At 41.5% G+C, this 23206-nt stretch overlaps 1 protein-coding gene and 1 long non-coding RNA gene across 3 annotated transcripts in view; one reads left to right on the forward strand and one right to left on the reverse strand.

The window, feature by feature from the left end:
• Window positions 1–2026, reverse strand: part of VEGFC (vascular endothelial growth factor C) — a 145023-nt gene extending 142997 nt beyond the window's left edge. Inside the window, exon 1 of one of the 2 annotated variants that reach the window (XM_084626201.1) lies at window positions 1614–2026. Coding sequence is in view for 1 of the 2 variants with exons in the window: in XM_084626200.1 (XP_084482326.1) it covers window positions 1269–1412 (144 nt within the window). In the remaining variant the exon portion in view is untranslated. Of the gene's footprint in view, window positions 1–1268 lie in introns of both variants that reach the window. The other variant, XM_084626200.1, reaches the window with a different exon arrangement.
• Window positions 1579–15546, forward strand: LOC311519571. The gene is made up of 2 exons (XR_014711311.1): window positions 1579–1692; window positions 15348–15546. It is a non-coding gene; the product is annotated as an uncharacterized lncRNA (long non-coding RNA).
• The last annotated feature ends 7660 nt before the right edge of the window (window positions 15547–23206 follow it).

Consider the following 23206-nt stretch of genomic DNA (forward strand, 5'->3'; position numbering starts at 1 on the left):
CTAATAGGACCTTCTATTAAACCTGTATAAACAGTATTAGAGTATATGTTCAATAAAGCTAATTGTGTCAAACAGATCAAAAATAACAGCAAACTTCAAAGTGAAGGTATATATTCTGTAATGTTAACTAATACATTTTGGTCTAGTTTTCCACATTGGAATGAATTAAAGATATAGTGTAATTATTGCTATTGATATGTTTGTCACAACTTTAACACTGCACTACTTAAAGGTAATTTAGTAAAGAGTTTAGACATTGAAGCCTTCATAGCAATGTCATATGCTTACACAATCATATACTATATGTTCTTTTTCTGCATTGACAGAGTGCTGGGAGCTAGCTGCACAAGGCATAGAAGACATAATGCTAGTTCCAAGGTACTTACAGTCTAAATTAAGGATCTGAAGATACTAATACAAATGAATACAAATTTAAGAATCTTCTGCCTGTAGAAACTAAGAATTTCTCTGAAATCTTAACTGTAAGTCTGGGCAGCACTTTCATATTCAAGGGTCAAGTTACACCCTCTGCAAACCACGTTGTCCTTCAGTAAATCATTAGGGATTTCAGAAACTCCAAAACAGACCTCCAGAAGATAGAATCAATATCAGTTTTTGTTATTATTCCTATGTATTTGCCTCCCATGCCATATCATTCCCAAACACACCAGCTTCTCGAAATGCATCCAAAAAACTTCTTCAGATCCAAATCGGAAAGTTTCAGGAATCCACACGCATCCACTCCAAGGACACAAACCCACATGGCACCCTGCAGCTTTGCCCTTGACAAAGAAACCTCAAATATATCAGTGATCCACCTCACTGCCAACACCAAGCCAATTGCATAACAGAAGATTTTGGTTTGTTAGGGACTGAACTAGACTGTCAACTCCTTGGGGGCAAGAAGTGGGGCTACTTCTCTGTTGTACAGCACTGAGGACACTGTACAACCCATATATAACAACAACAACAAGGGTGATGGCTACATTCACTTATTACATGAGCTGAGCCTCTGGCTTTAATTCTGCATATCAGGTGTCTCCATTTATTTTAAACAGATTTGTATCACCTGCAACAATCCACCAACTTGTGCATTTCAAACCCCTCCCCCGCCCTCCAAAAAGCCTTCTGAAGAACCACAACATTAGAAGATTTCCCTCAAATATTTTCCCCTCCCGCGAAAGGACTTGCAAACAAAGTGATCCAGGAGTCACATGCCGGAGAAAGGGGTGTCCCGTCTGCGGCAAGGGCATGGAAGTTGCACCTACCTTTGCTTCCCCCAAATCGGGCTCCTCCTCGTAGTAGCCCTGCCCGGATTCATAGGCAGCGGCGGTGGCCGGCTCCCTGGGTCCCAGCAGCAGAGCAGCAGCAGCCAGATAGCAAACCAGAGAGAATAATCCCAGCAAGTGCATTGTGCAAGGATGGCAGGGTGGGTGCGTGGCGGGGCGGGGGGAGCTTGAGGAGTGTACGGGGAATCGTGAGGCTCCTTGGCTTTGTTGGTTGCCTCCCCCCAAGATCCAAGGCGGCAGAATCCCTGGGATGGAGAAGATGCAGCAGCACCAGCTCCCAGCAAGGGAGCTCCCAACGCGCCCGGCCGCTGTGCAATTGCTCACCGAAGTTAGCTGGAGTTTGCCAGGTGAAAAGCCACCAGGAAACCGGACATCCGAGCCGGGCTCGCTCAGGAGCAGGGAGGTGAGGCAGGGCAGGGAGGAGAGGGAGAGCGCAGCTGCTCACACCAATGGGGCTTCCTCCTTCTGCTGCAGCCCCCTGCCTGCACACACGCGGCGCAGCCCCATGGACTAGGCGAAGCCGGCGCGGGGGAGAGCGAGCCGCTCAACTCACTCTCCTGCCTTGGCTCGCAGGACGCCTGTCAGCGGCTGCGGGGCCCCGGGTGCTGGAGCCTCCTCAACGCGTGGAGCTGAGCGGCAGCAGCGGCCGCAGGGGGCGGACATGGCTCAGGCGCCCTCTGCCTGTGCCTCTGAGGCTGAGCGACTGGCTGGCGGCGGGAGGGCGGGGAGGAAAGGGTGTGAGCCCCCCCCCCCCCCCTCGGGCTGCCTCCTCCCGCTCCTGCGCTTCCCACAAGCAGCCACTCGCCGTGCAACGCTTTTCCCGGGGCTGAGGAAATGTGAGACGGGAGGCGCGCGCCTGCTCCGGGCCAGCCGGCGAGATGGGGCCACACGCTGCGCCGGCCTGTCCCTCGAGCCGGGACCTGCCTCCCGCGGCTGGCGGCGTCGCACCTTTCTTACTCGCCTCCGCTTTGCAGCCCCGAAAGGTGCAAGGAGGCTGCAGAGCCAGCTGACTGCAAGGGGGCAGTTGGTGCTAGGTCTCAAACTGATGCCAGGGACTAAGCCCCGTGCCAGGATCTCAACGCGCTTTGCAAGCACCTATTAAACAACCCACACTACTGTAGCCCCAGCCCTGCACTCCCTTTCTTCATAGGCCAAATTACCACTGGCTGCAGGATCAAACCCTTAGGAAGTTTATGTATTGTATTTTATTCAGCCTTCAGCGGTGATGTCCGTGCTTAGAGTTGCTTACATCACAAATGGACAAATCCCGAAGGCCTTAGGCAAAATTTCCATTGACTTCAGGTCGATTATTGGAAAGGAGTCACTGGGCTTTTTTGCCTAAGTAAAATGAGGAGGATTTGGGGCGCCGTTGTTTTGTTTTTGTTTTTTTTAACCGGTGGCCCAAGCAAGATTTTTGCCAGCTTGAGAAGAGACCGTCACCAATACCTTACTTCGGGGCTGTGCTTCTTCAAATAGAATTGGAGCAATCCTCGACTTGAAGCTGCCTTCAATCGGAAGGGTATTGGTACCGTATTTCACGGAAGCTGTGGTTAAAAAATAAAGCCTTTTTAAAAACCACACATTTCTAATGAAAGTAAGGTGATACATATTTTGCTTAAGTCTTGGGTGTGTGAAAGGAAGGGGTTTTATTCCCTACATACTTCTTTTCCTTTGATATCATCAATGTTATTGAAGAGCTACTGACATATGAAAACTTTTGAAAATCATTTAAAGGAATTTTCTTATGTATTAAATGTTTTGTATTTATTCCTTTCCCCCCACCCCCCATAAGGGTATTTGTGTTTGGGGGAGGGAAACTTGGTGACTATGGGCCGGATTCTGCCACCATACTGTTATGTTACTTTACTTCTTCAGTAATTCCATTATGATTACTCAAGAACTACAAACTATTCAGCATAAGTAAGGGTGGCAGTATCAGGCCCTAAGAGTTTCTGTACATCTGTTTTATTCCTCTGTTTAATCATCGGTAGCATCACAACTGTATGCTGTGGAAATTATTTTGAAGCCACAAAGAACTACACAATTTTAAGATACAAAGAGCCAGATAGTTTTCATAAAGATTAAAACAAATAACGGAAAAGAAATACAGAAAAAAATATAGTGTAGAAGCAGAACTGCAGGTGATTAAAACATTTTTCAGATAAGTAGGGCTTCTGTTTTCAGAGTTTATTAATGTCATTTTTCAGGGTTATTTTTTAGCAATTTGACTTTTGTGTGAATGTCCAAAAATTGGGGGTTTCTTGGCTCTCTTTACAGTATATACTGTAATGAGTAATGTATACAACATACACTAGTGCATACTGTAATTAGTAATCTCTTTGTAATGTTCCATAGTGCACTTTCAAGTTTGTTTCAAACAGCACTATAGTAAAGCACACTAGGGACCTTTAGTTCGCACTGACCAATTAATGTGCAACATGTTAGCGCACTTTAGAAATCACACCCCCATTCGCCGCATTACTGCTTTGTGTGGACAAGCCCTTGGAAGCAACCATTTCCAGTGTTTTTCCAGTAACTGTTGGATAAACACTAATTTCATTTTTTTGGAGGGGGGGGGTGTTTTATTGATGTTCATCAGTTAAAACCTAAAATCAGAAGCCCTATCTATAAAGTACTAATAAGTCTGTAGCAGTGTAACCCTGTTGGTAACAGGTTATCAGAGAGACCAGATGGGTTAGGTAATATCTTTTATTTAACCAACTTCTGTTGGTGAAAGAGACAAACTTTTGAGCAACAGAGAGTTTTTATTTTGATCTTGAAGAAGCAGCCTGTGTTGCTTGAACCTTGTCTCTTTCCACCAACGGAAGTTGGTCCAATAAAAGATATTAACTTTCCCACCTCGTCTTTCTGGTAAATCTTTAGTTTCTTCACAGAAACCAACATAGCAGCAGACTGGGAACTATGGTGGGAGTTGAATGAAAGAAAAATGGGAATAATTATGTAATGTTCTTCAGCTGTTACTTTACAAAGTTTTCAGTTGTGCACTGGGATCTAAGCAAATGGACCTTTGCGCCTGTGCAGTCCAACTACAGGACTGAGGCAAAAAAAAAAAAAGTGTACTCTGGGAATGCAGCACTGTACAAACCATGAAAATAGTGTTACTGGTTTGAATTTAAACATCACAGGACCCTTCATCATAATGGCAGCCTATTGTAGAAAGAAAGTTTTTTAAATAGTAACATTTCCTACTTTATAAGTAGGATTTTTTAAAATCAACATGATTTCTAATTACAGTCATTGGTCTCTGTGTGCGAATATGTTTATGTAAATATAATCCATCTTTAGGTAAAGGATTTTCTAGTAGTGTTCCAGTGTCCTTTGTTAATAAAAGCAAATGCCACCCCTCCCCCCAAATGCTGTACCTTAAATGTGAGCTTTAATAATTGGGAAGAACTGAAATTTACACAGTTAAAAATTCCAGAGTTCCAAATCATGATAACTTATGTGGGAACAGACCAGGCCTTCCATAGTTACTATAAATCTACCTGGTTGACATGTATTTAGATCCAGCTATTCCAATCTCTGAGTGTCAGGCAAGGACCAACTTTTAATTCCCTAAAACTAAAACAGGACACAACACAACCCATATTATTCTAAATTCCCAGCTTCAGAATTTTCCCAGCTCCTTTTACAGTCTCATTCTGTCTGTACTTTGACTTTGCAATCAGGACCCCAATCCTCCAAACACATACACTTCTGCTTAAGTTAATGCATATGAGTAGTACAATTGAGTTAAATGGGATGACTCCAGAATGTAAAGTTAATCACTACTTAACTCTCTGCAAGATAGAGGCCAAAATTCCTGAAACTTGCAGAGTCCAGCAGTTCTAAATCTTGCACATCTTCTCATCCCCAATTGTAGATGCTTTGTATCCTCTTTATGCAGATAATCAGATATGCCACTGGTGATTTGGACTGGTTCCTGAACCGTTCTTTCTTAAGACCTTTTTTCAATTCACGCTGTATTTTTTTCAGCTGAACTAGAGACCATTTTCTGTTACTTGTAAGTTAGCACACAAACTTTTAAAGAGCTAAATTAATAAAATCTTAAAATACTATCCTTTTTAGCTAACAATTATGTACAGTATTATGTACATCATATATCATGCTATAGCATGAATAAAATAACCAAAAACCATTACAAAGTTACATTTTCAGCAAACCCAAGGAAATCTTTTCATCTAATCATCTGAGAAGGGTGCATTACAGCCAAGTATCCAGAGATTTCAGAGTAATTGATCAATATTTGGTTTACTTTGAACTGGTCAAGAAAGTCAAACGTGAATCTTGGCTATGGGCTTTTTGCCCAAACCTGGCAACAGATATTGATGTCTAGTAAACAGAATAACCCTAATTTTCCCTGGCATCAAATCTGCTGTAGAACCCCCCCCCTTTTTTTTTCTATTTGAGTACTTAAAAGTATTTACCCCTCCCCTCACCCTCAAATCAAGCAAAAGAATGTTATACAGTATCATTATTAAGATATGTGCATAGTAAGTAAGGATGAATATCACTCCTATGGAGTGGACCAGTGCAAGGCCAGTAACTGACTTATTTTAAGGACTTCAGTGGGACTTAATAGCACATAGGCCTTGTACTGGCCTTCCATACAGAAGTGAGTTTCATACAATGTATAATAAGATATAAGTGAAGGCATACATGGCCATTTTTCAGTCTGCCCACCACTACTCTGTAGCTGCAATACTAACTATGATTAGCAAACAAACAGAATCTTATATGGACCCATCTCAAGCAATTTTCTCAATGTATTATTTTAAGAAGTGTAAAAAAAAAATCCAAATGACAGGTTTCAGAGTAACAGCCGTGTTAGTCTGTATTCGCAAAAAGAAAAGTAGTACTTGTGGCACCATAGAGACTAACCAATTTATTTGAGCATAAGCTTTCGTGAGCTAGCTGTAGCTCACGAAAGCTTATGCTCAAATAAATTGGTTAGTCTCTAAGGTGCCGCAAAAATCCAAATGTCAACCATCTTGGTGTTTTAATATACCAGGTACATCTGTCAAGCACATTCCCTTACTGTGTCTAGACATACCTGATATGTCCACATGTTCCATCTGAATGAATGGAGATAGAAAACAGTTGTGGAAACATATGCACATTTCAGAAGCAGGATGCCTCAATGATAGGAAATGTCATTTGGGAACTGCAATAAGGAAACGAGCTGAAAGGGTGGGATTTGAGGAAGTTTATCTACAACAGTAGCAGTAAAGTCAGTAGCTCATTATTATAACTTGGTTTTATGATTGTTGTTGTGGAACTTATAGAACTAAGAATCTTATGTGGTCAAATTTTCTTTTGTGATTTTGATTTTTCCTTGTATTTAAGTCTCAGCTAGTCACTGTGTTTTCGTTTAGATTCAAAATTAAATTGCACTCTGTCTCTAAATAGACTCACATATTTTATAAATTAAGAGGTATTTCCAAGAGATAAAAAAGACAAATAGTGCTGTTTTGCTTTTGTTCTAACACACAAGATCTTTATTTCTCACTAGCAGGTTTCATTTAGTTTGTATATAATGTAAGTCTCAACGAAAAACAGACAGCACAATTCCTGAGCTCTGCAAATCAAAAGAACCTTGGGGTGTTTTTCTGCAGTTGTTCCAAAAGGTGAAAGTGTTGTTGTAAGCCTCACTTCTCTCCTCCTCCTCCCCCCCCCTTGCAATCACTCTTTTTCTTTGTGTCTATGCAGAGGATTTTAAAAAAAAATCTGAATGTTAGCCAAGATTTTCATAAGTCATGAGTGATTTTGAGTGCCTCCTTTCTCAGAGACCCATCTTGAGATGCATCATAGGAGCCTGATTTTCAGAAAGTGCTGAGCACCCAACTTCTGAAAGGAAAAAAAAAAGACCTTTTAAAAGGCACCTTAAGTTAGGCATCCAAAAATCAAGACACTGAAAATCACTTCTTGTTTCACAGTATCTGTCCCTTTATGTTTTAATGCCCCCAAAACATTACATTCTTTCATGTTTCTCTTCCTTCTTTGCCACTTTGAGACACATACCTATTACACAGGGGAAAACACCTGAGATGCTGTAAAATACCAGTTGCAACAGCAAAGTTAAAGGTGCAGTCTGATGTTCAGTCTGTACTTCTTTTTTTCCCCATTATATCTTATGTGTATTTTATAGAAAGGAAGTATTTAAACGTACCGCATCATTTTACTGCTTGTGTGCTTAATGCACTCTCTTTCCTTCTTCACGCTCTCTGATTTAAAAGGGTCATTTTTTTGGCTGGCTCAGTATTTAGTGTTGCCTTGCCTGATCCAAGTTAGGGTCCTGAGCCTAGTCATTTAAGACCTAATGTAAAATCCTTTGAAGTCACTGGGAGTCTTTCCACTGACTTCAGTGGGCTTTGGATCAGGATGGTGTGAAGTAAATCATGCCCAAGGAGAAACTGCACTATGCATCTGTGCTAGTCCTGGACTCTGAATGTAGATTTATCCATTATTCCTCTCTAAAGAATGAGCCTTTTAATTCAATGAGAAAGAAAATTATTTTGCAGAAGTGGCATGTAAGATATTTAGACTGATAACTTGGTCTATAATATCTGAGAATTTTTTTAATTTATTTATTTATGTTTTGTTTTGGAAACTTGTACTTGTTTAAAATCACCTCAGTGATGATCAGTAAGGTCCTGATCCTGCAAGCCCTTGATGTGAGTTCTGCATTTCAGGGCTTGCAGGATCATGCTTTGAATTACGTCATTCTCTTTAGATTCAATTCAGTCCTAAAAAGAAAAGGAGTACTTGTGGCACCTTAGAGACTAACCAATTTATTTGAGCATAAGCTTTCGTGAGCTACAGCTCACTTCATCGGAGCTGTAGCTCACGAAAGTTCATGCTCAAATAAATTGGTTAGTCTCTAAGGTGCCACAAGTACTCCTTTTCCTTTTGCGAATACAGACTAACACGGCTGTTACTCTGAAATTCAGTCCTAGTTTTCCTCTTTCTGAAGCTTCAGAACGCCTCTGGCAGTGGAAATTCCCAGTGTGTGGTGAGGGTCAGAGGACTAAAGGCACCTGAATCCTTGCTGTACTAAAGGACTGGAGCCAGCTGGTGCAACCCACGAATAGGCAGCACTGGCTAGCATGCTCAAGGGAACTGCTTGTTCAGCAAAGTCCTTGGGTAGTCTCCACTCATGGGACCACCACAGATCTTTAAAGTTGTTCTTGAGCAGGAATCCCTAGAGGAGGGCAGCAGTGCAGACTCTGACACCCATCTTTCCCCAGAGCTGGGTCTTTGGCCTTGGGTTCAGTTGTCCCACAATGGGGGTGGAAGCTTTCTCTTTAATGTAGCTTCTTTCTAGTGGTGTAATAAGCTTTGCACAAGCATTGGTGTGTGGGCAATTTGGTTTGATTGCCTATAAACTGACTATCTCTGCACATAGTAATGCAGTTTGTAGTCATAACTTTAAATCTAAGCAATAAAAGTTACTGCTCCTTAGCTGAACATTCTGTACAGTCTATGTATAATCAAAGCCATGTTGTTATATAAATAACTTCAAAATCAACAGAAAAATATTAGTAGTCAATAGCACATGACTACCACACACATCACATTACATATCCAACAGTGTGTTACTCTTCAGACTGACAATTTACTGAAAGAGAGAGAGAGAATGCATTCAGAACTGGTTTCCTGCTAGCGTTTATAAAATGTTTTTGGAATGTAACAGAGGAAAACAAGCCCCAAAATAATTGAAAACAAATTCCTGTATAATAGTTCAACAGATGGCCAAATTCAGTCTTAATGTGATTACCTTTGTTTTTTCATTCCACTTTCCTTCTACTGTGTGTCATGGTGTTTGCTTTTACCTGTTGGTTTCTCCAATACTGTTTTTTCCTTAGTTTAAGATTTCTGTATAATAATTTGGCATAATTTTAGAAAATCAGAATGCAGTAAGTTCTCCCGCTGACTTGGCCACTTACATCCAGAGGGATAAGATGTAAACATTACTATATGTGAAAATTATTTTCAGTAAGTACTACCTTGTCAAAGGCGGATGTGCACTAGTCTTGGGGGACAGTGGGTCGAAATGGTAGTGGACATTTTATTATTCTCACACCTCTATTTATTATTGAATATAATGAATAGAATTGACTGAGACCTGTGACTCATTAATGGCCTTTACAAGTCAACTATCAGTTTAATATTTATAAGCAATGGTCAGTCAAATGAATAATTGCTGTCATAATAATAATCCTTAGCATATATAAATGTTTTTAATCTCTGAAGTACTTTATGGGCACTAGCTAATTAAGCCTCACCCCTTATTCCCTGCGACGTAGGAAAGCATTATTATTAGTGAAGGCCTGAGATACTGAGTTTGTCAGTGACTCCACATCCAAACTTTGCCAAAGTTCAGAGGTGTTCAGATCATGACAGAAATTCAGAATCAGAGTCACTAAAGTTTGGGAACGTTCAGTTTCCGTGGTTTTGTTTGGGCCCATCACTAAATATAGTTTCATTTTTACAGGTGGGTAAACTGTATCCTTGGTTGATTTGCTTCAAGCCACAGAGTGAGGCAGCATCTTGCCTGGCTCTCAGTCCCATTGTCAAATGATACCATAACAAAAATAAATAATTTTAAATAGCAGCATTGTCATAGTAGCCAATGTAACGTACAGACAAGCTTGGAAATGAACAAATAGGAAATCCCTGTTGTAAGAATTACTCGCTTCATTTAGATTATATAAAATAAGCAAGTACATGCAGAATGCTATGTCTTAAATATGATGTTTCTATAAAGAGGGAATGACCAAGTCCAGTGGTTCTCAAACTATGGGGCGGGCCTCCTGAGGGAGGTGCGGGAATGGGTCAAGGGAGGCACAAGGTGTGTGCATTTTTTTTTTTTAAAAGGGCTCTGGCTGTCAGACCTGAGTGGCTGGGCTGGGGCTCCTGCAGAAGGGCCGTGCACACCTGGGAGGCAGGGATAAAGGGAACAGCCTGAGCCCCGCCACCCAAGCTCAGGCTCTCCTTCCCCCCATCTTGTCCCTCACCTTGAGGCGGCAGGGCTCCAGCTGTCAGCCCCAGGGTGGCAATGCGGTGCTAAGTCTGCAGTGAAAAGTAATATTGATGAATATCCCTTTTCACATTGTCTCCCTCACTCGCTGCTGGCATGGTGCTGCCTTCAAAGCTGGGCTCCCGGACAGCAGCTGCTGCTGCTCTCTGCTCTGCCTTCAGAACTGGGTGGCGGTATATGTACTTTTGGGGGGTGGGGAGTGAACAACTACAGACACAAAGAAAAGGGGACTTGTCAAATAAATTGAGAACCACTGACCTAAGACCATCTGACTGTTGTGTTGCAGATCACAGAAAAAATATTAAGGAGATGGCAAGAAATAAAATCTCTTATAAACAAAAAACAAGAAATATTATACATCAATCAGCAGTCAGGGAGGCTGCCTTCACTATCCGACTTACTATATGTTGCATAAATCATTTTAGACTTGGCAACATACATTACTGGATTCCAATCTAAAGTTTTTTTCATGATTAAACCTAATGTTTAATTCATCTTTCTGGTCGGGGTGGGGAACCTCTGGCCCATGGGCTGAAATTTAATGGGCTTAATTTAATCAGGCCCACAGCAAGTCTCCACACCACGGGCCGGAAGCCCCACAGCTCCTGGGCGCAGGGGCAATCAGGGAAGCTCCACGCGCTGCGCCCGTCCCAGCTCCACAGCTCCCATCCCAGCACCGGTTCTCAGCTCCCTGGCCACCCCTCCACCTAGGGGTCAGACATGCCAGCTGCTTCTGGGAGCGGTGCGGGGCCAGAGCAAGCAGGGAGCCTGCCTTAGCCCCACTGCGCCACCAACCGAGAGCCGCCGCAAGTAAGCACCACCTGGCCGGAGCCCACATCCTGAACCCCCTCCTGCACCTCAACTCCCTGCCCCAGGTCAGAACCCCCTCCCACACCCTAACTCCCTCCCAGACCCCACACCCCACTCGCATCCCAACCCCCTGCCCCAGCCCTAAGTCTCCTCCTGCACTCTAAACCCCTTGGCCCTAGCCCAGAGCCCCCTCCTGCACACCAAACTCCTCCTCCCCACCCCCACCCCAGAGCCTGCACCCCGAGATGGAACTCACCCCCTTCTGTACCCCAACCCCTGCTCCAGCCCAGAGCCCACTCCCATACCCTTAACCCCTCATTTCTGGCCCCATCCTGGAGCCTAGAGGAATCCCCTAGCCTCCACGCCCCCCATCCCCATGGGGCTGTGTGTGGCCTGTGACTGATTTTTTCTGTGGGTCAGTGGCCCCTGATAGAAAAAAGGTTCCACACCCCTGTTCTAGACCTTTTTAGAGGAAAAAGCTTTTTTATGTTTTATGCTGATTCACTGAAGTATTACAGCCATTATCAGAGCTGTTCCCACATCCCAAGCCTAAAACCAGAAAAATGGGGAACCAAGGCTGTAAAAATTCCATATTCGATCTTTAATCCTTTAATTCCCAAGAGCCATTAAAGCAGTGCATTTTGTATATGGTTACAAAGAATTCAAGAGTGAAGGTGCATTGATGTTCAGAATGCATCTTTAGTTATAACATTTTCACCATCTTCAGAGGGCCAGGAAACGTCATTTCTTATCTCAAATGAGGACCTTGCCAACAATCCACATATTAGTCATGTGCAGACAAAGCTACTGACTGCCACCAAGAAGATGAGGCATGCAACATGAAGCAGATCTCCTACTCCCAACAAAGGCAGCCATGAACACAGCACATCAGTACTCTATCAGGCCCACTGGCTGTCTCTCTCTTTCCAAATGAAATTTGAGCAGCTACTCCTGGTCTACAGGGCAGTAAGCATTCTGGGTCTAAGCTCATTCAGAATGTGCACCTAATCATAAGAGTCCAATGCAGCTACACGCCACAGGGACACTTCAGCTAAACTGGCCAGCATACTACTCTTCAGTACAAGGGGCAGACTAGCAGAGTGTTTTCAGTGGCTGGCCACAGCTATCGTCACACTATCAAGGGAGATTAGATTGAGTATGAGCTTGTGTTCAGTTCCAACTACAAATCCACCTCTTTAATAAGCCTTCCCTCAGTAATGGCATCATCTGAGCACCAACACACAAATCAGAAGGGAGGAAGTAGGAGACTAGAAGAAAAGAATAAAGGAGAAAAACAATACACTGAACAAGAGAAACTGTGAGAATATGGTCATTTGAAGCACGTTTGGTGCTATCTTTATTTGTTGTAAAATACCTAGATATGGTAATAGGTAACTATAGCTTAGATAATACTAAAGTGAGTTTTCAAAAGATATCATAGTTTACTTACTTTTTCATATTTAAAAATTGAGGGGGGCGTGCAAGAATCCTTAAATTCACCAAATTATACAGGGCCAAACTGTGCCTTTCATCCTTCAATGCCTATTTAGGGACCAGGCATAATTGCAGTCCTTGCACTTGTGTGAGTGCAATGATTGCTTCTGGCTTGTACCACCCAACTGGGATAGAGAGAAGATGAGGCTGTAGCTCCACTCTGCCCTCCTACCCCCTTTGAGTGATGCAACCCAGGTAGAATGACTGACACTTCTAGTCCTGCAGTCACAGAGGAGTGTATGTTACATCCACTAAAAATGGCATAGTTTCTGTGCTTGTTGGGAGTAGGCACAATGCCTTCTGGAGTTCCTACTGCAGAGGTATATCTGGGCAATATTACAACGCAAGGGCACAACTCGTGTTCACCATATGTTAAATCAGCTATAGAGTCCCCCCGTTCTCCCCCCTCCCCACGCTGTATTTATGCAAAACATATTCAAGGTAGAATTTCAGCCTTAAATCCAAATTTTCCTCTTTTTTGGGATGGGTTAAATCAGACCCTTAGTATATATGTGCATAAAATATCTATTTACAAATTATTGACTCAGTGCAACGGGTTTATAACATGGATACTGCATATAGGTTGGATTCTCAGCTGCATCTGAGCTGCACTCAAGCACAGTGGTGGTGGTAAGGCTGTCATGGAGCCGGTTGAGACTCATTGATCCTGAATCGTGTGCGTATTGAATCGTATTGAATTTCAATAGGAGCTGAACACCTAGCTTTCTTAGGCTCCTTTGAAAATCCCAGCCTAAGTATTAATCAAAGCACTTTAAACTAAAGAAAAGATTACTTTAAAGTGAATTTTATGCCAGACTGCTCATTTTCTTTCCTTATTTATGTGTATCTCTGTATTTGGAAAATTTCCCCCAAAAGGGGACAATGTAGTGTCTCTCATTACCTAGGAATATACTTTGAAAATTAGTTACTTAGGTTTTAAGAATGGGATGAAGGAGTCTATTCTCTTCCCTTCCAGACAGGATTTACATTTTGAATATAAAAATGCATACAAGGATACAGAACAGAACTTAAAGTATAACAGGTTTTGTGCTTATTAGGGTGTCTTTCACATGGCACATTGTCTGCTAAAACCGTGTTGCAGATGCCTCATTAAAAAACCCTGCTGAATGCAGTGGAGATGGGAAAAAAACCATCATGACTTCAGTCCATTCGCAGTCAAGGTCAAATAGAGAGCTGCAAGTCCGACGCCTTATGTTTTTTAAAACTCCCTCCCCAAGTCCTCCCTGCACACACACTACTGCGGCGCATACTTGAGGTGAAAGTTTCAGCATTTCAACAGTTAGTCAGCTTCATGTTTTCACAACACAAGGAGTATTATAACACTACTCATTCTTTCAGGTTGACTTGAACACTTGACCTTACATGTAAACTCCTTTCCTATGGTGCAAAGCTAAACATTGTAATTTTAGCTAAATCAGCTTTTGGTTTATCAACCATGACAAAACAAAGAGCTGGCAATTAAACATTTCAGGGCATATTTAACCTTTACCCTTCCTTGAAGGAGTAGGGCAGCTTGTGTTAAAGACAAACAGAGGGCTACAATTACGTGGGTTTTACCGTGCATGGATTTGGAAATTCAGAAAGTTTCTGGTCACTGAATTTCTCCCCCAGTTCAGCAGTTGGAGCGCTATTTGTTCCACCCATGGAAATGACAGTGGGTCCAGGCTCTGAAATCCATGGAAATCCCACAAATGTCAGGATGCTTCCAGGGGGCAGTTTTGCCTTGATACCCTTCCAAACCGATGTCAGCCTGCAGTGCCTCTTGGAGAACCTGAGGGTTGCAGCCAGGAAGAATTAAGTATTGTTCTAAGCAGCAGTGACATGTGGGTGGGTTTTCAAATAGATTATCCACCACATCCAAGGAAAGGAAGCCAAATCCAGTGTCTGCATCCAGACTTCTCTCCGTTCCACTCACTCCCAGCCATGGAGTCTCAATGCCGTGAAGGAGTGGCCATGAAATGTGGAGGTCAGGGAAAGAATGCAGCAGAGCCATGGGATTGGCCCCTCGTTTGGTGCATTTTGCTACCGTTTGCTCCACACAGTGGAAGGTAGCAGGTGACTTGGTATTAGAAGCCATATTTGTATCCAGGTTCACTTATGCTAGTTATTCCCTTACTCGTCAAACAACAGGAATGTAGCAGTAAATCAAAGGTAGAGAATTTTTGGAATTGCTGGTTGAGTTACTTACCTTTATATAGCTTAGATTTTTCTCTTACTCCATTCTGTTTAGATAGGCATTTACCTAAAAAACCCAAACTAACCTGACAATAAAGGCACAATAAATTACAATTCCTATGAAAAAGGCCAAAGGAGAAGCTTGTTAGATTTTAGTGACGGAATGAGCAAATTAGTGGATGAAGATAATACAGCAAATATACTACACAAAGTTGAAAACTAGCTAATAGATCATAACTAAAGGGTTATGATATATTGCAAGTTATCAACCTGGGAAATATCGAGTCAGTTGCTGCAGAGTGCTGGCTACATTCTAGATTTATTTACTGTCTTAATCAGTGCTTTGCAATTAAAGTAAACAACATGTTAATTAACTTTAAATTTTAATGATTAATATTAAACAGAGCATTTGAGATTCAGTGAGAACAGAGAAATACAAAGGGGCCTATTTCTGGTAATTCTGGGGGACTAATAATCACCTTCTACTTTATTTGCAGATTAGAAACACTAAAGACAGAGAAGAGTTCCTTATGGTGGTATAAGAAGATTTCATGGGAAGTAACAGGATCAAATGAAGAAAAGGAAAAAATTCCGGAGAGAGAGAGAGAGAGAGAGAAAGTAGGCTGCAGAATGGGACAATTAAACTAGTCTGGACAAAGCAATAAAAATGCAATAAAGAGACCAAATATGCACTGACAGGTGAATGGATTAATTTCTGTGATTCACTGATCCTCCTTCATTCTGCGACTGGAAAAAGTCACGGAATCACTCGTCTGCATTATCTGCTACCTCCCATAGAACATGACAATTATAGCAGAAAAAAATATATAATTCAAAAGACAGCATTCAAAATTATAAATGTCCTTTTTTCTGAATAATTTATGTTTACATAAAAAGCCATATTAACCTGGGACCAGCTCTCAATACCTTTTTCCTGGTCTGAAGCATGTTTGCCATGAATATGCACAGAAGGGGCACTGAGAGTGGATTTCTCCTTATTGGCATCATCATTGTGCTCCATTTCTCCAAATCCCCAAAACGTGCAGGTAAATAGAGCTGGGCATTGTACAAATATAACTCATTTTGAATACTAATAAGCAGTCTCAGGGCAACCCAGCCAATGGGCAGGAGTTTTGGTGCCACAGATAGGGGCACAGGAAGCAGAACAACGGGGAGGCAGGAGTTGTCCGCATGGTGGCTTTTACATTTATGGATCTCTTGGGCTTCCTACCCTATAAATCCCCTGGATATACGGACTTGGAGGGGGGGTCTTATCCTTTGCCTACTCTGCAGTCCCCCAAATCCCTCTTTTTGAGGTGAAGATTGGGAGAAAATTCTGCAGGAGGGACTTCACTGATATTTCCTGCCTCCTTGATCATTTCCCACAGTTTTTCCAGGCTGTAACAGTATGTTTTGTTTGGTTTTTCCTTACATTTACATTTTCTGAAAGCATTAAAGGGCCAAAACCTCAAAGATGGGCATCCTTTACATGAAGCCCACTGCAACAAACGGTAGTATGGCCTTCCTCATGGACTGAGCCTCTCAGTGAGTACAGTTTCCTCTTTACTTTTCAATGGGAGGAATTGCACCAGTTTTTAGAGTAGTTGACAATACAGTGAAATACTGGCCCTACTGAAATTAATGGGAGTTTTGCCATTGATTTCAATAGATCCAGATTTCACCTTGGGTGTACATTCTTCTTGTGTATCTGAATTGAGAGAAATTCCTGGGAATAAAATATGTACAAAGTCTAGATCATTGTAAACAGAGCAGTTACAAATGTATATCCAAGGGGAGATCTGAACACTGCTACAGCCTAACACTAATAGCAGCGATGAACATTACAGTGGTAGAAGCTTCCACTAGGTCATTGGGTATGGTATCATGTGAGAATGTTCTGATCTAGTCCCAAACGGGGGAGAGTTCCAGATAGTGTATCCACTTGATGCATCAAACATCCAATCCTGAAGTCTTGCACTTCCAGTTTTTTCTGCAGAGAATTTCCAGTCTATAGGGTGAATTCCATTAAATTGCACTGAGTTCTACTAAAAAATCACATTCTTCCTACAGGATAGGTAGGACATTAAAGCTCCCAGACAGTAAATAAAAGTAGGAATGTAAACAACATATTGCCAAATATTCTGAAGCTCAGCTGAATGTATTACTTCTTTTTAACAATAATATCATCTGTTTAAAGAACAATGACTGACAGGGAGGACATTTTTGGCAGTTAATGATGAGCTGGCAGAGGTGAGATCATGAAGTGGAGTCTGTTATTATAAACCTTTGGAAGTGTAAAAGAATTATAAAGAAGAAAATTAAATAATTATCTTTTAATGGGCTGGAAAGTTAAACAGTCGTCATTGTTATGGATACAGCGTTCTGTTTACAGCACTGTATTTTCCTAGCAGTTAATAACCACTCCAGTCACCAGTAGGAAATGACTTAATTCTGATCAGTTTAACATTGATTAGTAAATTAATACATATTTTACAATGCCCAAAGAGTGAACAGTGCTTTATGTGATCAACCAAAGAACAAGTCTCCTGATCTAACAGGGCACGGTGTCACTCCTGTCTTCTTCCCTTCAGAAACTGCACCCACTCCAACAGGTGTGCACTCACTGATATTTTATTTCAAGTTTTCTCCACCAATATCACTACAGTCCCCATGCAACAGTCTATTTATAATATCTACAGTGCTTGTCACTCTCATCAGGCAGGACCTAAGGGAAACAGAACTCTTCTTTCTCTGAGGCATCTACACTCCCCCTTCTCCCTAGCACTTCCTTTTTTGTGCCTCTTTATCAGATATGGGCTCATGGGCTAATTGGTTCTTTATGCCCACCAGCCTGATTAGATAATTACCCCAATCAGCTTCCTCTGGGGAACTAAATAGCATCTAAGTGATCAGAGTGCACTCACTGCACTCTGTGACACCTGGTTTACAGAGCTCTCAAAGTTAAATTTTATATATGACATGGTGCTGATCTAGAGTCATAAGGTGATGGGGCGAGGAAGGATGAGGATGAAGGATACATTACAAAAAAAAAGGAAAGAAAAGGACACTGACCTTTGACTGGATTTAAAAAAGAAAACTTAAAAAAAAAACCCTCTCTGTTATGATGTATTTATTTGATCTCAGTGATTTCTAATTTAAAGAAGTATTATCCAAAGTTTTGAAATTATTTTTTTTTTTGCCATGGAACATGGATAAGGGTTGAGCATCTTGTAGTAATTTCTCCTAGGGAATACAATAGTTCATGCTACAGAAAGTGGCCTTAGAGTATAATTATGCTCCAAAAAGTCTTTAAAAATGTCTTCCTGGGGCCCCATGTTTTTTGCATCCGATGAAGTGAGCTGTAGCTCACGAAAGCTTATGCTCAAATAAATCGGTTAGTCTCTAAGGTGCCACAAGTACTCCTGTCATAAATATAAAGGGAAGGGTAAACCCCTTTAAAATCCCTCCTGGCCAGAGGAAAAATCCTCTCACCTGTAAAGGGTTAAGAAGCTAAAGGTAACCTTGCTGGCACCTGACCAAAATGACCAATGAGGAGACAAGATACTTTCAAAAGCTGGGAGGAGGGAGAAAAACAAAGGGTCTGTGTCTGTCTGTATGCTGCTTTGCTGGGGATAGAACAGGAATGGAGTCTTAGAACTTTTAGTAAGTAATCTAGCTAGGTATGTGTTAGATTATGATTTCTTTAAATGGCTGAGAAAAGAACTGTGCTGAATAGATAGACTATTCCTGTCTGTGTGTCTTTTTTGTAACTTAAGGTTTTGCCTAGAGGGGTTCTCTATGTTTTTGAATCTAATTACCCTGTAAGGTATATACCATCCTGATTTTACAGAGGTGATTCTTTTACTTCTCTTAAAAGTTGTCTTGTAAGAAAACTGAATGCTTTTTCATTGTTCTAAGATCCAAGGGTTTGGGTCTGTGGTCACCTATGCAAATTAGTGAGGATTTTTACCAAACCTTCCCCAGGAAGTGGGGTGCAAGGTTTGGGAGGATTCTAGGGGGAAAGACATGTCCAAACTACGTTTCCAAGTAAACCCAGTTAAAGTTCGGTGGTGGCAGTGGAAATTCCAAGGGCAAAGGGTAAAATTAATTTGTTCCTTGGGGAAGTTTTAACCTGAGCTGGTAAAAGTAAGCTTAGGAGGTTTTCATGCAAGTCGCCACATCTGTACCCTAGAGTTCAGAGTGGGGGAGGACCCTTGACAACTCCTTTTCTTTTTGCAAATACAGACTAACACAGCTGCTACTCTGAAACCTTTTGTTTCTCAGTTACTCCAGATCAAAGTTTCTCATTTTGCAAGAAAACTATATGCCTTTTCTAACTGCCAGCCCTGTAAACTTAGTCTGGAATCTAAAAGTCAAGCTGGGCTCCTTCTAGTCCAAGAATCATTCCTGTTAAAGATTTTGCAAGTGGAACTTTGCTACAATTCTGTTGATGATTCACGACTCATGATTCATATAAAAGACCAGCTCATTCTCCGATGGCTCTATCTTCTGCAGGACTAACATGTGTAAAACATAGTAAAAAGGTATTTTTTTCAAGGTGAGCAGATATGACTTGCAATACATAGGGAGAAATTCTGTCACGGAAAAAGATGACATTTTTACATAGTTTCTTTGCCTGCCATAAAAAAAAGACATTAGTCCCTTTTTCTACCTCATTTTATGGTTTCATTGCCTGCGACAAGCCCAACCTACAGATACACATAACGTTTATAATATCAGTTTACAATACTTGTAATGTGGGTGTCTGGCTTATTGGAGTCTGTGGAATCATAAGGGTCTTGAAAGATTTTTGAGTGGAATTTCTATAGAACTACATAAATATTTTATGCAGCATTTAAAATTCCTGGAATTTGTATATGTTTGCCAAACAGACATCTTTCTATAATATCATGTTTACAGTAGAACATACAACATGCTGTAGCAGATTACATCTAATGTACATGGCCAAACCCTTGTCAGATAGAAAAGAGAAAAAGCTACATTTCACAACTATGATTTCATTGCAGTTATGAACAGTATTTCAATAAGGCTAATATAAAACCTTCTGGATGACACAAGAGCTGTTAAAAATAGCTGACACCGAAACCACATCATTTTTCCCCGACAGATGATATTTAGAGTACTGTCCTCTTAAAAGATCTGGGAGCTGCTAATCTCAGCTCATTGAAGTTATGGTAGTGATGTTTGAAGATCTGTGGAGCAGGAAGTATTCTACCCATGAACTTATGAAGATTGCAGAGTTTTCACTGAAAGATAACTATGAGCATAAAGAATGTTCATATACATCTGTTTAATTGCAAAATTAGTTTTTAACTATGAAAACTGGTGGTCCTCTTTGGTCCACATCCTGCAAACACTTACACACATGACCAACTTTATGCACATGAGAAGTTCCTTGGGAACTCAGCTGGACCATTAATGTGCATTAATGCTTGCAGAATTGGGGCTTTTGTAGGATTGTTTTTATAGGATTGAGTTCAGCGTGGGTACTTGTGGAATAAGGTGGTACTCCGCCTGAATCAGAGGATCAGAAACTCTCAAACTGTAAGGGATTTTATTCATGTTTAGTTATAATATGTTCACGTCATTATTGGTAACAGTTTGAATATGTATTGTTAAATACATTTGCTGTTCATCAGTGAGACCTCATTTTGAATAATGGACACCACCTTGTTTGCGTCAAAAGACAGCAAAGACTCCAAGGACTTTTGCGCCCTTTTCTGAACAGGAGTGAACAGTCTGGAAAGGTCTGGTGCCTCGAAACCTTCACGCCACCAAGCCTATATAAGGGTGCTGCACATGACAGTTGGGGCTGTCTGCCTCAGAGGCAGCCAGTAGCAGGTTATTTGCATGGGCATTGGAGACCATCACCATCGACTATCAGTGAAATCACTTCGGGAGAAGACTGTGGAGTGATCTTGATTAGACTTGTTATCAGTTCCAGATCCTTTGGCTCTGCAGTCCTACCATTCAGCATATACCCAGGGTAGTAGTAGGTTTAGAGTCCAGCGACTGCCTGGTGGCTGCTCCGCAAGAGCATTTGCTGCAATACATCCATCTGCTGTCTTCTTGCATTGAAGCCGGCAAGTATAAATGGCTCGGTCCATAGTATTGTTGAGAGTTAATTATGGGACTGGGCTTTATGCCCATGGGATTAAACCACTGAGGTGTTTAATATGTTTCACTTGCTTTTCCCCCTTGGGTTTTCCTGGTTATGTACATATTCCCTAAAAAAAACACAGCTTGTTTTCACCTTATTCTTGGGTTATATAATCACTTTTACCTGAGGGAGCAGGGTGGAGTCTCGGCTTACTAGATGAATAGATACTGGAAGCTGGGAAAGTACTGGCAATCTTCTAGGCACCTGTTGCCATACTATTCTCTGTGCAACAAAACCACTGGAGCTTCTCTTTTAGAGTTTCCTATTACATAGGTACATCAGAAATCCTTGTTGTCTTCATGTAAAGTAGTCACAACACAGTATTACTGACACAGTCAGTGTTCTATATTCTCTTACGATCAAAATACTGTATAATGTCAGACACAGGAAGTGAAGAGTCCCCCTGCACATCTTTCGGTGGGCTGTCTCCCTACTTTGCCATCTCCCTTTCCCAACATAGTGCAACAAAACAAGAGTAGTTGTACTGCTTTTGAGGCCTTGCATTCCCACAAAAATGTATTAATGTCGAGGTGGGACTTGGAGGTACAAAGTGATGCTGGGGGAAATAGGACTTCCTTTTTTAAAGTAAATCTAGTGTTTGTGAAAAATGACTGATTAAGACTTTTACAGACATAAGAGCTGCATTAACACTCAGAACAGGCATAGCCTGGGCAGCAACAGTGCAAACAATGCTACCCCACTCCCTGAATGGTCCCTCAGGGACCGCCTTGATGGGTGAGAAGAGAATGCAGTTACTCAGGTCCATAATCTGGGTCTCACTTTTGTCTTGCCCTATTGCTTGGCCCACATATTTACAGAACCCAAAAACTTGTATCTTCTTCCTGTGTAACATTTTAAGATCCAACATAATGCATCTCTGTCCACACTGCCTAAACTCTCAACCAGGCTCATCATTTTACATCTAGACTACAGCAACTTATTCTCTCTGGCCTAGGTGCCTGAAGACTTGTCCCCCTCATGTGCAGTTAAAATGTTCCTGTTAAGACCATCTTCCTGGCTCTTTGCTCTGACTTCATCACTCTTTATTTCCCTTGTGTCCCTCCACTGTCACTGTCCCTCCTCCTGTTTCTCTACTGCAACACGCACAAGCTTCTTGTCCTTACCTTTAAGACACTTCAGAATTTAGCCAACTCTTCCTAGATAAGCTATTATTTTACTGTGTCATTGGCAAAGCGAAGGAAGAATCAATGTACTGGCCTTCAACATCCTTTGTGCAAAGGCACTACTTTCAAATCCCTCCTTAGGAGTCACCTCTGCTGCAAAGCTTACTAAGCTCTACCAGCAGACTAGTAGGGAGCTGAAGCCTCTATTTTGTATACAATATTGTAAATGATTTATTGTTATCTCTTTCTCCCATTTTGTTTGCCTTGCTCATCTGCTGTATCTTTTCATAACCGAGGGCATGTGTACACAGCAATCAGAAGTGTGAAGGGAGACTCCAGAAGAGAAGCCCTGGGAGTCAGTGCTTGGTAGAGAGCAGAGAGCCTCAGGCCTGGGCTACACTGGGGTTGGGGGGCCCAGCCTGCAGGTCAGGAGCCACTGGAGCCACCATTGCAGCGTGAGTTCCTAGTTTTAGGCGTTGTTCATCATTTTATTTTGCTATTTTGTATTTGTGAAAAACATGGAGCTCTACCTATAAGCTGTGAACTGATGATGTTTATTGATGGTTACCAGCTTAGGTTAGATCTGAACTGGAGACCAAGGGGCAAAATGCAATGTGTTCTCCTATCAGTTCTCTGAGCCATCCATCCCCCATATTATTTTTAATTTGCTCATCACTAAAACACAATATTCCATCACTGCCAAAAATATAGCTATAGACCAATTTTCAGACATAAGTACATTTTTGTACTATTTATTGAGCACAGGTTGTATAAAGACAGGTTGTCTGCTCAAAACCGTTTCCAATCTAAATCTAAAATTTAGGTATTTGCAACTATATTTAAATACCTAAATAAGTGGCCTGATTTTTCAGAGGTGCCACAGTTCAAATTTGAAAAAAAGCACATTTGAAAAAAGTCAGGGTACTTAGCTGCCTAAATATGAATTTAGGCGCCTAACTTTTTACATCCAACTTTTAAAATGTTGGCTATGTTATATTTGCTTCTACATATAGACGTATTGCAAACATTGAGCTTTTGTCTCCATGCAATT

The sequence above is a fragment of the Lepidochelys olivacea genome (genome assembly GCF_965140295.1).
Source record: "Lepidochelys olivacea isolate rLepOli2 genome assembly, chromosome: 4".
Lineage (NCBI taxonomy): Eukaryota > Metazoa > Chordata > Testudines > Cheloniidae > Lepidochelys > Lepidochelys olivacea.